Consider the following 12,853-nt stretch of genomic DNA (forward strand, 5'->3'; position numbering starts at 1 on the left):
TGGGCACGACCCAGCATGGCTGCATGTCCGATACAGACTGGGAGAAGTGGGCCTGTGGGTAGCTGGGCAGGAAGGAAAGGCAATAAATATCTCTCTCCTGCATTTGGGAGGAAGCCAGATGAAGCACTCCTGTCACGAGGGTGAAACACTTTCCACTCTAACAGTAACTCAGGAGGATATTAAACAACAGTTGCATAAGGCAAATGTTGAAAACTCTTCAGTCTGGGTATCCTGCATCTAAAAAAATAACATCCATTTTTAAACATCCAAACTATTAATGGTGAGACCCAGTAACATAAGGAAACCTGGAGAAGCTCCAGAGAACAAGCAAGTTGATGTTGTGCCAGCATATTAATAAAGTAAACAGGATGGCTTAGTAAACAGGTGTGTCTATTCAACAGATATCCCATGGAAAATAATGACCAAAAATATGTGATCATATTGATAAAGACTTAAAGCAGAGAAATATAAATACCAATCAACAAGGATTACAGACCATAAGCCTGTCAGACTACCATGATAAATTTTTTGGCACTGTACATTCTTCAGTATCAGAGAGCTGGTACAGCAGCCTGTGTGATCAAGGAACAAGCTCATGGGCAGCCTGGCCAAGTGTGAGGCAGGAGAGGAGCTGCTCCCCGGGGAGCTGGTACTGAGCATGTGTTTGCAGCAGGGTAAAACTTGGTTACATGGAAAAAAACTAAGTAATGATGGGTACAGCCTGCTGTCCTGGGTGCCCTTGGCATCCCTGGGGCACAGGGGCTATGCAGCAAATCCCATTGTCTGCACCAGAGCCTGGCAGGTACTGAGGGGAGGTTTGGGGGCCAGAACAAACCTGTGCCCTTCTCCATCACTCTCCTGCACCCAAACCGGAGCCCAGACATCCCAGCAGCACCTGCCATGCCAGGGCTGAGTTTCCTCCCTGCCAAAATTATCCTGCTTGGAAGAGATGAGTTCAAAAGGGATTGGATAAGGCAGGGGAAAAAAACACAAGAGTTCAGAATGGCAGCAGATCCCATGCTCACAGGAAGTGTGCTTCCCAATCACCCACTTGGCTGCTGCCACAGCAGGACACAGCCTGAGCCTTTGCCCTGACCCAGCAGGGTCACACTTTTATTCTGACACAGTGCACCAGGAGCGGTGAATCCCTGTTGGACATGCAGACCACAGCAACAAGCAGTGGACCATGAATTCCACAGTGACTTTATGGGTAAAAGTCTGGTTCCTGTTCCCTGTTTAAACATTCAATCACTAGCAGCAACTGGATAAGAGGTTAAAGTCGCTCTACATCTGAAATTCCCATTCCCACAATTAGAATAGTGTGTCCTGGTCCAGGGTCCCAAGGGACACAGATGCATAAGGAGATTTGGATATGAGTCAAGAAATGGAAAATATGCCTTAAAGCAAAAGGGACTTTCATCAGTTCAGTCTGTCTTAAAAAAGGATCAGGAAAGCTTGATCATAATATCTGACTCTGGTACTAATTACTCAGAGGCTCAGTTCCTTTCTGAGAAGATTCACTGACTTGAAGGGAATTAAAGAAATGCAGCTTCAATCTAAGGTGCAACAAAGAAAACAGCTTCTAGAACAACCTACCAGCCACTGTAGCAGGAATACATCAGTTTAAAATCAACTGTTTTCCTAACAACAGTGCTCTAATTTACACAAGAACTAATTCGAGGCAGCCTGTGTCATGCAGGAAGTTACGCTGGCAAGCCTGGGAGCCTGGCCAGACTCCCTGCTTTATAATCTATGGAAAAAAACCTGCCTGTGTTTCCCTTCCTCCAGTCCAATTGTGTGAAAGGTCTGGCCTGCCCCACTGGAGGCGTTTTTGGGAGGCGTTTTGCTCAGGCTAGCGTGGGTAGCAGGCAGCCATGCCCTGCCCGTGTCCCGGGCTGCCCGAATCACTGCAGCCAGCTGCTGGCCCCGAGCTCGGCACTGAGGCATTTTAGCTTTATAAGGAAGCCAGGCTGAGGGGACGAAGCAAAGCAGAATCCTAGAGCTGAGGCTCCATGAATGACGAGTGCCAAATATCTGACACACACAGTATACTTCCTTCCTTTCCAACCAAAGCAAGGACATGAGACAGAGCAGGGAACAGCCCTCCCCCTGGTTCTCAGCACGTCACAGGAATAGCCCTGCAGGCTCCGACTCCCCAGCTTGTTTTTGCACAAACTGGAACCAGTAACCTGCCTCCACTGCCTTTCTCAGCACGTCACAGGAATAGCCCTGCAGGCTCTGACTCCCCAGCTTGTTCTTGCACAAACCACTCACACTGGAACCAGTAACCTGCCTCCACACCAGTTCCCTCTGCAGTCAGTGGCATCCCAGAGCCAGGACCTCCACATTCATTAGGAGCAAAAAGCAATTCCACCAGTCTGGCTGGGATGCTGCCACTGCAGCCACACTCATTTGCAGCGGAGCAGCTTTGCTATTGTGTAAGCTGTTTGTGCTTCCAGCTCAACTTTCTACTTCCCAGCTCAGTGCTTTTCAAGGGCCAGCATGTCAAAATGGGTCAATAACTGCCCTAGTCACAGCTTTGTGGATGGTTTTGTTTTGGGAGAACAGCTCACAGCCTCCACAAATAAGCTGGATCTGATTAGCTCAGAGGCAAGCAGTGCAGGAGCAGCTGCAGGCTGTATCTGCTGAGTGGAGATTTCCTCACCCGAAGATTGCTGACAGATGCTATTGAGTAAAACACACTGCTGGCTTTCAACACAAGTCAGAAGGAAGTCCATGCAAGGGTAACCATAGGCAGGACATTTGTGCTTTAGGATAGTGCTGTATGTACTGACAGGCTCCATGGGCATGTGCACCCACCCTTTTGTCTCACAGGAATCTCTCATTAGATTATATGTTACAGCCCAATGGCATAAAGTAAAACAGAGATGGCTTCAGTGCCCAGTTCCTAAGAGAAACAGGCCAGACTTCACAACCTGGCCCATCCAGAAGTGTCACAGTCCTGCTCACATTGAAATACCTTTCTGAAGTGATAAATTAATCCTGAAGCAGCTAATAAACTTTATAGAAAACAGAAGCAGAGAAGCATGGAGTGAAATCAGATCCATCTGGGATTTGCTGCAGTATCAGAATACAAAAGCTCTGTGCTTCTGTTCCTCAAGTGTTGTCTTCTTGCTGTGGGCCTTGAAATAGTCCTTCCCAGTAGTTTACTTTCTGGGGTATAACCATAATTGGTTTTTAATGCGCAAAGTGTTTGCTGCTTATGTTTGTACCCTGCTGACTCACTGTGCTACATCCCTTTACACACAGACCTGCAGCTCCAGCACTTGGCCTCCAACATTTTCACTGTGGTTTAGACTGGAGCTGCTCTGTGGCCTTACCCAAAGGGAAATAAGAGTCCTTACGACCCGAGAGACGGACACAGCGTCTCACAGTGAGCATAACAAGGTCTTTATTAAACAAGACGGAGTAAAGAAAGAACACAAGTGAACAAGCAGAAACAAGGAGCTCTGTGCAGCTCTTCAGGTTCTCTATCAGGAAAGGGTAGTTATCCTCCAGGCCAGACCTGGAGAAGATGGCATCAATACCAGAAACAAAGTCCTCTGCTTTGGCTGAACAGAGAAGTACTTATGTCCAGGAGACATGGCCAGCAGCAGCTCCACACAAGCCACCCAGCACTAAATAAAATCCAGGGAAGGACCTTATAAACCCTGTCTTCCCAAATATGGTGTGTGGATATGTGAAGGGCCTTGGAAGTCCTAGAAGGAATCCAGGTGGGGTGCCTGCAGCAGTAACAAATGTTGCTGTTCCATCGGTCTGGTTCATCTCAGCTCATCTCTGATACGGATGCATTGAGGCAGATTTTATATTTGTTTTTATGCCACTCGGCATTTTTCCTGGAGAGATAAAAAAGAAAAAGCAGTGTAAAATCAGTAATATGAGAGGGCATTTGCTCAGGAGCACACAAGATTCCAACAATCTTGTTGGGCTTTTCCAGTTCCACTCCAGGCTCATTTGCTACAGCACCTTCCAGCTTCTGACATACATGATCAATCTCTTTCACAAATTGGCATCTTTCTCTGCTGACAAATCTCCTTGACAGTTCCCGTGTCCCCCTGCTATCCCCTTCAATTCTATTACTTTTTCATCCTTAGCAAGCCTTTCTCTTTGTCAGGGGGCTCCTACAGGAGTGCTGGGCCTAGTCTCATAGAGGTTGCTGGCAGCAGCAGAACACAGAAGAACCCAGACTGTGTCCACTTCCATTTCAGAGAATCTGTATCCCCTTCCCTGTAGCATTATTTACAGTCAGGGTGTATATTTAAATTACTAAGCCTCTCTCAGATTTCTTAATTTCTTGTAACCACATCCACCTCTTGGGCATTATTACTCTCTGCTGATACCAATCTCACATGGGAGTGTGTTCAAAGACATCTTATTAGGAGCTTAAAGTAAGTGTAGAGTGCTAGACAAAATTAAGATGATCTGAAAAATAAACAGTGATTAAAGAGCAGCACAGAGGGATATTCAAAAAACACTTCTTCAGTGTCTTCAGATTGAACCAGAAAAAAAAAGGATAACTTCTGAAAGTTAAAATTATAGTGCATCAGGACAAGAAAAGATTTGATAAGCAAAAGCCTAAACCAATAAAGATTATTAAACTTTCTCAAACACACCCATAGTGGGTCACTGTCACCCATAGCAATGAATGTTAGTTTCTATCAGTTACCTGTCCAATCAGGAGACAAATACTGTTGGATACCACTCCAAAAGCAACAGTGAACCAAACAGTATGGTTCACCCACATCTGAGACACTGTGAGTGGTTGTGGTGTTCCCAGTCTTGAGAACAACCAGAAAAAGTGCATGTAAGAATGAAAAGGATGATCCAAGTTATAATTTTCACACAAAGTCATATTAAAGAGAATAGGACTTCGCTAAAGGAAAAACACCTAAAAATAGATAAAGGAGGGAGACATGACAGATTTCCAAAACATGAAAACTAGTATGGAGAAGGTAACTGAGGAATGATTATTCACCATTTCTCAAAACATGGGTAAAAAAATTGCAATAAAATTATCAAGCAAAATATTCAAACATCAAAAAGATTTTAAGCAAAATGTGATAAAGCTGTGGGACATACTGCCATAGGTGTTGTAGAAGTCAAAACTGTAATTCAAACAGTAACTGCAAAAATTGACAGCTCCTGGACCCAAAGGTATCAAAACAAACTCTGGCTTAAAATCCCTAAAAAACAACTGTAGTGAAGATATACTTTCTTCTTGTATCCTTTCAGCCTTGGCTATGGGCACTATCAAAGGCAGAATAGCTAGACTGACCTTAGCCAAAACCCACCACAGCTGCCCTTATCAAGAGGTACTTTCCCCACCACACTGACTGCCTCCCCACCCTGGATACAGTAACTCTGGGTATCCAGCCAGCAATCACAGGAGGTCTCCTTTGTTACCAAATTACAGTGGAAATTACTTTCTAACTCTTACATAAATACATATTTAACTTAGGATCAATACTGTTGGCTCAAGTACACATCTGAACAACAGTCATTATATACAAGCAAGAAAACACCAATTAGGATATCAGATATTCTAAACTGCAATTAACATAAACATTCTGACAGTACAGGGTTAGCCTGCTTAGTCCCCCAGGCCAAACCCATTCCTGACAGCAGAGGATTTTTAAGTAGGAATACCAGAACAGGGCAAGCCTGCAGTGATATCCCTGCAGAATACCTATTCTGCTTCTAACATATTGTGGCTCAGGGTCAAGGAATCAGAGTTGGTATCCTCAGAATGAGATGTCGACTGATTTTTCATTCAGAAGTCTATGTATTTACTTTTTCCATCTCATATAAACATTATCTGCCTGTCACACAGTAGGCAATGTGCTCTACAGTGTAATTATTTAGTATTCAGAAAAATATCTCCCTTTTCTTCTAAATCCACAAGCCCATATTTTAATTGGTGCACTTTCACCAATCCTTCTATATCATGGGAGACAATGAACAATCATTCCTCATTTGCCTGCTGTATATAATTTGGGTTTTATATGCTTCCAGTTTCTTCTCCCTAGCCCAAAGCTATGCCCACTGGCAGAGGAGACATCAGAACCACCCATAAGGCAGATATGGATACCCAATGGATTTACAGAATAGCCTAAAGATATCCTGTTTCTCTGTTCCTTTTCTAGAAACTCCTAGCATTTAGTTTGCATTTCTGCCCCAAGTGAATACCCAATTATTGTCTTTATAGAACTCTTCTATCATAGATATATTTCACAAACACAATTAACTAGGTTAGAGTCCAGATGGTAGATGTGTAGCCAAATTTCTATGCCTAAGTATTGCACTTCATATTCAATGTAAATGTCATCTACTGCTGTTAAGTAAAGTCACTTTGTATAGGAAATCCTTCTAACTTTTTAGAGAAAACTTTCTTTTCTTACATAACTCATTACCACCAAACTTTTCCACTTTATTACCTACCCACAACTTAAATTTCACAGGAAAATGCCCAGTACAGATCTCTGAAAATTACACTGTGATCTCTCTTCATATTGATTCCTATGTTCAGTAAGTCTATTATTAAAATAGTATTGCAGTGTAAGTTAAGAAGCTGAAGCTGGTTGGCTGGGATCCACCTCACCCTCTGAGCCAATTTTAAACAGGTATTACTCCTCTATTATAACCTGACTCATGTCATTAAGCCCGAAAGGAACCTCATACTTAGTCACATTTAAAACTGGGGAAGAATCTCTACACCTGCATTTGTCTTTCTTGCTCCCTGGATTTCAACAGATCTCAGATATGGAACTTTACCTGGCTGCCCTGCTGGTGCCATCTGCACTCCTGCCAGCATTGGCTGCTGCTGAGCTGGTGCACCTGCCATGGGGACCTGCTGCATGCCTGAAGCACCTGCAATGATGGCACCAGCTCCCGGCTGGCCCGACGGCACAGACGCCCCAGAGCCCGGGGGTCTCCGGTTTGACAGCCCTTTCCCAAAGGCCACAGCTGCTACCAGGGCATTGGTATCTGCAGGGTTGAAGGTCTGCTTGTTCTGCCGTAAACCTGTAAAAAAAGAAGTTAGTTTGGAAGTTATTTTTAGACTTGGCAATCAGGTCTAAAAAGTAGCATAGCTGGTCCTGAATTTACTTTTCAGCTACTTTAATGCATGCAATAGAGATGAGTTTCTTACAGGCTGTCCTACAAGAGTCTCAGCAAGGTCAAGGAAGCTGCAAAATCAATGGACACTGGTGATCCAAGAGCTTTTTCACTGAGAGCAGGGCATAATCTGCTCATGGAAGGAGGGTAGAGTGAGCCAACTCCTCCATGCCCATAAGAAGCTGCCACTAAAGGTTATTGCATGCTGAATCCTACAGCAGGTAACACTGAGATTCAGATAAACAATAGCAACACTCCCTTTTGGAAGCTCATAAGCAATGTGGTATCTGCAAGTTTTTTTGCCACACATGTGCCCAGTTATTCCCAGATAGCAGACAGAACCTGTGCTCAGGTCCTGTGCCAAAGATGAGACTAAAAACAATGCCACTGCCTTTATGAGTAGTGTGTGGCACTCCTGGGAATAGAAAAGGCTGGCCATGAGCCTGAAGCACCCATTATCTAGACAGGATCACACAAGAGCCTGCCAACATGGGGACTCCTTCAGAACATAGCTAAAGGGTTTCTCATTAACTGCTGCTGCACTTTCACAGCTATTTTTATTAATTAAAGTTGATTGGGAAGTCTTGGCAGATACTTATCACTTCCTCAAAGGCGGATATGTCAAAGGGCTGGAGTGACCTTCCTGCCATGCATAGGTCACACAAGGAAGACACGTTGCACCCACAGCACTGTTTCCCATACTTCAGTCTCTCCAACAGACCTATTTTGCCCTCTACTCTCTCTACTTAAACCCTGCACCCCACTTCCACCTCAGTGACATACCTCCACTTTCAGATTCACGCTCCTCCTTACTGATTTTCTCCAGCAAATTTGAGCACATTTTGTTCAGACTTTGGATCTGTTTCTGCAAAATGAAAACTGTCAGAAACTGCTAGGATACCTCCAATTCAGTACAAATCAGCAAGACAAATGAACAAGCTTTCCCTTCCCCAGATCTGTGTAACCAAATATAAGTGTTTTGGTAGCTGAGCTTAGAGTGCCCAGTAGTAAAAGCAGGAGGGCACTATGAAAATGGGATAGCCTTCGCCTCTGACTGGGTGGAGGGCACCTCCTGTGAACAGCCAGAGCTGGATACTCTTGTGAAACTGTGGAGGAAACCAAACCTCAGCTACGGTCAGCTGGAGAAATCTCAGACAGGAAAGAACACAGAAGAAAAAGAAAATTGTCAACTGGAAGGGTGGAGGAAGCAGTTAAAGGGCATCTTGTGACCTAGAGGTAAGAGGCAGAAGTATCAAACCCTTCTTTACCTACCTGTGCTGCATCAGGGCTGATTCGAGCTGCATCTGTGATCAGCTGCTTCTCCTGCTCCTCCACCTCAGGGTCAGGCTTGGTTCGGAGATGGTCGGGCACCACTTCATGGCTGAACACCGGCACGCGCCCCTCTGTCTGCCGCTGCAATGGTGGCACAAGCCTCACTCAGAGCCTCTTCCTCCAGCCCAGCACCAGACCAGGGCACAGGCCATGGTGCTGAACACGGCTACAGGGAAAAGCTTGATCTGAGGAGCATTAGGAAGTTTCAACAACTTGTCTAGGAATTTGCACTGTGCCTGTTTAGTAACAGCAAATTATTTATTAACAGCAACACGTCCTGTAAAGTGTATCCAGTGCAAGTGTTTGGAGGTGAAACCCCACAGCAAAGCAGCTCTCAGACAGAAGTACTTCTTGCCCTTTCTTCCTTTACACCCAGAACAGCGGAATGCCCAGCTGAATACTCAGACACTCAAGCACTTTCTGATACTCAAGGGACATGTCTTACCATGATCTCCTCATCGCGGTCTGGAGACAGCACTAGGGGGATGATCACCTGGTTTCGCAGGAGTGGTGTCTTCTCATGCTTTAGCACTTTATTCAAAGTGTTCAGCTGTCCTGAGAGCAATGCAAAGCTGTCCAGAACAGAAGGCCTGGAAAAGCAAATAAAGAAGACAGAATATGGAAAAGGGATGCCACATAGGGCTTTTCTCTCTTCTTCACTGAAATGGCTGAGGAGCGAGGAAACAACACTATCCGTCCTCAAATCAGTCTACTCCAGACAGTAAGCAGTAAAACCTATGGCTGAATATGCAGGTGTGGACAAACCCCAGCCCTTACTGGAAAAGGCTCAAATGCAGCAAATATCTCAGGGACATTACAGGCAATACCACTGAAAGTGGCAGTCATGTGAGATTTCAGTAACACACACAGAAGCACTTCTTTCCTTTCACTACCTCTCCAGACATCTGGAGCAAGGTCTAAGAAACAATTTCATTCCTAAGCAGTACAGCCAGGACAGAAAATATTTATCATTTGGCTATCCGGACTGAGAAACAATGAAGCTAAACAACTGATAATCTTTTCAAGAAGGTCCTCTTCAGCTTGGTCGCTGTGCCAGATTCATCAGCTCTCCTGCCTCCTGCAGCATTAACTATAAATGTTAACTTGTCTGTGAAGCTTTGCTGCAGTGGCAGACACTAAGATACCATATAGTTTATTAAGCTGCAGCTATAACATCTTTTTGCTCCATATTCTCCAGGAAGAGAATACCATCTTGCAAGGCTCTCAAACTGTGTGGTAAAGCAGAATCAGCAAAAGACAAAAACTCACTTTATATCAGAGCCACAAAAAGCCAGAAAAGGTCAAGAAATGCAGAAAGAACCATTCCTCATTTTATAGCGTATGTGGGTCTCTAAGATCTTTCATCTGAGAACTTCTATTCACTGCAGATGCAAGTCTAGTTCCCATAAAATGTCTGGATTAAAAGGTGTTAGCGTGACTCTAATTACTCTACAGCATGAAGCCAATGGATTTCAACTAGTTTTCTTGTGGAAGATGTGTAATGGTTCCTCCAGCACCAATGTAAAAAGAAAATTGAAACCTATTGACAAGAAGCTAATGTTTTTTAATTAATCCTTTGAGCCAAGTCTGAAGAGCTCTGGCAGCGATCAGCAGTGAGACACTTTACCATGTGAGTCGGTCATACTCGTTCTCCAGCTTGTAGATAAAACTGACCAAGGAGTTCTTCAGGTCAGCCACCTGACTGATGAGTGCCTCCAGGGTCAGCTCCAGCTGCTTCTCCTCTCTCTAAAAAAAGACAAGACAGACAAGGGAGGAGAACAAAGACATTGTGAATCCACACCCATGCATCCATGATCCAATCTGTTCCACAGCCTCCTTTTCAGAGGAAGCAGAGGCACTGGAGATAAAAATCCTATTATTTCACACTGACCCCTTTCCCTTGGGTCAGACTACTTAGGCAAGAGACTTATGCCTGAGACAAACGCTTGGCCAGCTGTCCTGCTAAAGATCTAGATGAGTGTCTGAAGACATCACCACTTACACCTGCTTTTCACCACATCAGGCAAAGTCATCAAAACTAGCTCGCGCCACCTTTGTAAGCCACTTAAGCTAACCCAGATCAAAGATGATTAGCATTCCCTCAGCCTTTTCTGAAGCAGCTGTGGATGCTGTGATGTCTTCATCCAAAACAGTCTTTGCAAAATGAGTACCAGGATTCAGGGACTACCGAAGACTCCAGTTTGCGCCATTCTTTACTTTCTTTCTGCCCATGTGACACTTCCAGCTGCCAAGGAAACTGGCAGCTCCTCCTGGCCTTGTGCCCCATGGGCTGCAGGAGGCCCTGCCCTGCTGTGACACAGACTGGCACTGTACCCACAGTACTCACCTCCTGCCTTTTGCTGGGATTACATTGTTTAAGAAATCTTCCCCACTGACATCCCCTTCTGGGTGAGGGAGGATGGTGACAGACAAAGTGTCAAGACTGGGGAGTGTTGCTGAAGACACCAACTCTTGCAAAAGCCCTCTAAACTCTTATCTATTCTAACTTACTCATTCTACAATATTGTGCAAAATATAATTAAAGTCCCAGCCCTAAGGAACTGCTCGTGTAAGTTGAGAACTGTACAATAATGCATGAGGAGGGTGGGACAAAGCAATCAAATAATAGAAAGGGAATACCGACTGGAAAAGCAGATAGGGTGACTCACACTGGTGGCATGCTTGCTATTGGGTTTGTTGTTGCTCTGTTCAAATACACTGGCCCAGTGTAAGCTTCGTGGAGAGATTATCAGGCACCTTCCACGTTCATGAGAGCACAACATTATTCTATTTTATTTGTACTCTGACAAGTCGGTAACCACTGATGGGACTTCATTTCACTTTAACAACCTTAAAACAAACAGCTGAATCAACCTTATTAAAATTTGATCCCCAGTCCATGGAGTGGACTCACGAACAGACTGCTGCTGGCTGTTCCACCTGGAGATAAAAGCACTCTCCTTCATCTTGTAACAGGACTAGTCGGTTCCTGTCCAATTAAGAAATGTGCCTGCAACAGTTTGTGTGCACTGTGTTTGTGCAAGGAGGTTAACTACTGCCTGTGCTACAAGCCAGGCTGGTAGCCAGCGTTTCACTGCAGAGGTGCCAGGCACATGCACCCACGGCAATTCCCCTGGCCCCCTGCCCGTGCTTATCCAAGAAGCCCTCAAGAGGATGGATGAAACCCCATTGCACAAGGAGCACTCTCACGGCAGCAGCGACTCCAACCCTCCTTCCCCAGGCTCTTCCCAAAGCCATCGGGAGCTGGAGGCAGATACGAGCTGTGCAATAAGCACACAGAAACACTGACCAGCAAAGATTCCAAGGAATGCTGTGCTTCCCCAAGAGGATGCTTTGAGCGGTTTGATAGCAACGTTAAACTGGCCCGAGGTAGTAAAGGTAGGGCTTATGGCAGGGGTTCTGAAGGCCTCCTGATATGGAGCAACCGAGAGGCAAAGGTGAAATTCAGAGTAGGTAAAGGTAAAACAATGCAGGCAGCAAAACAAAGGAGAAAAAAAATCCTGACTGGCAAAACAAAGGGGGAAAATACCCCCATGACTTTCTGTACACAATGGCATTATCTGAGCTGATAACGTCCTAACTCAACAAGATCTCACGATTATCTCAGGGTAACCCATGAAAACATCTGCCCAATGCTGGACAGGCAGTCAAGGAAGTAAAAGCGACCACAGGAGTCATTAGGAAAGCAACAGAAACTGAGCATCATTATGTCACCACATAAATGCATGCCTCCTTTGCATCTCGAATATTACACGTCACTCTTGTTCCCCCAGCTGAAAAGGAGTAGAGTAGGAACATGTACTGATAAAGGCAACGAGCATGATGAATATTCATAGCTTAAAAAAACCCAAAACCCAAAAAACCCCAAAAACAAAACAAAGAAAACCCCAGTGAAAAAGCAGTAAAAAGACTGGTATGACTAAGTGGCTGAAACAAGGAGAGACAATGTAACAATCCCCATAAACGAGGAATAGCGGGACAACCGGTCTTCACTTTCTTTTCCAGCGGGACAGCCAGGACAGCTGTATGAGGCCAGCCGGCTGCGCCTTCCAACAACCCAAAGGAGGCGGATCTTTACAGCCCGTTAACCTGCCCGCAATGCTCTCTTCTTTGGATGATACGGATGCTACAAATTCACAGCACTTCGTAAGACAAAAACACTAACATTTCATTCAAGCGGGACCGGGGCACGCGGCCCCACACCCGCACACCCCACAGCCGCAGAGCAGCGAGGGGCTGCTGCACAGCAGAACACCGCCCGCCCAGGCTGCCCAGCCCCGGGCGCGCTCGGGCCCCGCGGAGCCGCCGGGCCCCGCTCCGCTCCCCGGCCCTCACCTGCATGGCGGCAGCGGCGGCGATGGCGGCG

General features: G+C 45.5%; 2 protein-coding genes across 3 annotated transcripts in view; one reads left to right on the plus strand and one right to left on the minus strand.

Annotated features, from left to right (window-relative positions):
* Positions 1-3,394: 3,394 nt before the first annotated feature.
* Positions 3,395-12,847, minus strand: MED8 (mediator complex subunit 8). Of its 2 annotated transcripts, none has more exons than XM_039711761.1 (7): positions 12,823-12,847; positions 10,094-10,212; positions 8,912-9,056; positions 8,407-8,547; positions 7,918-7,999; positions 6,793-7,041; positions 3,395-3,857 (listed from the first exon to the last, which is right to left on the minus strand). In XM_039711761.1, exons 1-7 carry the CDS (start codon positions 12,826-12,828, stop codon positions 3,793-3,795), a joined length of 807 nt encoding a protein of 268 aa, XP_039567695.1. In that variant the 5' UTR covers positions 12,829-12,847; the 3' UTR covers positions 3,395-3,792. The 2 variants fall into 2 exon arrangements, with proteins under 2 accessions (XP_039567695.1, XP_039567696.1); XM_039711762.1 differs by lacking the exon at positions 12,823-12,847 and adding an exon at positions 12,653-12,798.
* SZT2 (SZT2 subunit of KICSTOR complex) overlaps positions 12,845-12,853 on the plus strand; it is a 53,776-nt gene continuing 53,767 nt past the window's right edge. The window contains exon 1 of the mRNA XM_039711814.1: positions 12,845-12,850. Coding sequence (XP_039567748.1) covers positions 12,845-12,850 — 6 coding nt within the window. The remainder of the gene's footprint in view (positions 12,851-12,853) is intronic.

The sequence above is a fragment of the Passer montanus genome, unplaced genomic scaffold (assembly GCF_014805655.1).
Source record: "Passer montanus isolate IOZ18808 unplaced genomic scaffold, ASM1480565v1 scaffold25, whole genome shotgun sequence".
Lineage (NCBI taxonomy): Eukaryota > Metazoa > Chordata > Aves > Passeriformes > Passeridae > Passer > Passer montanus.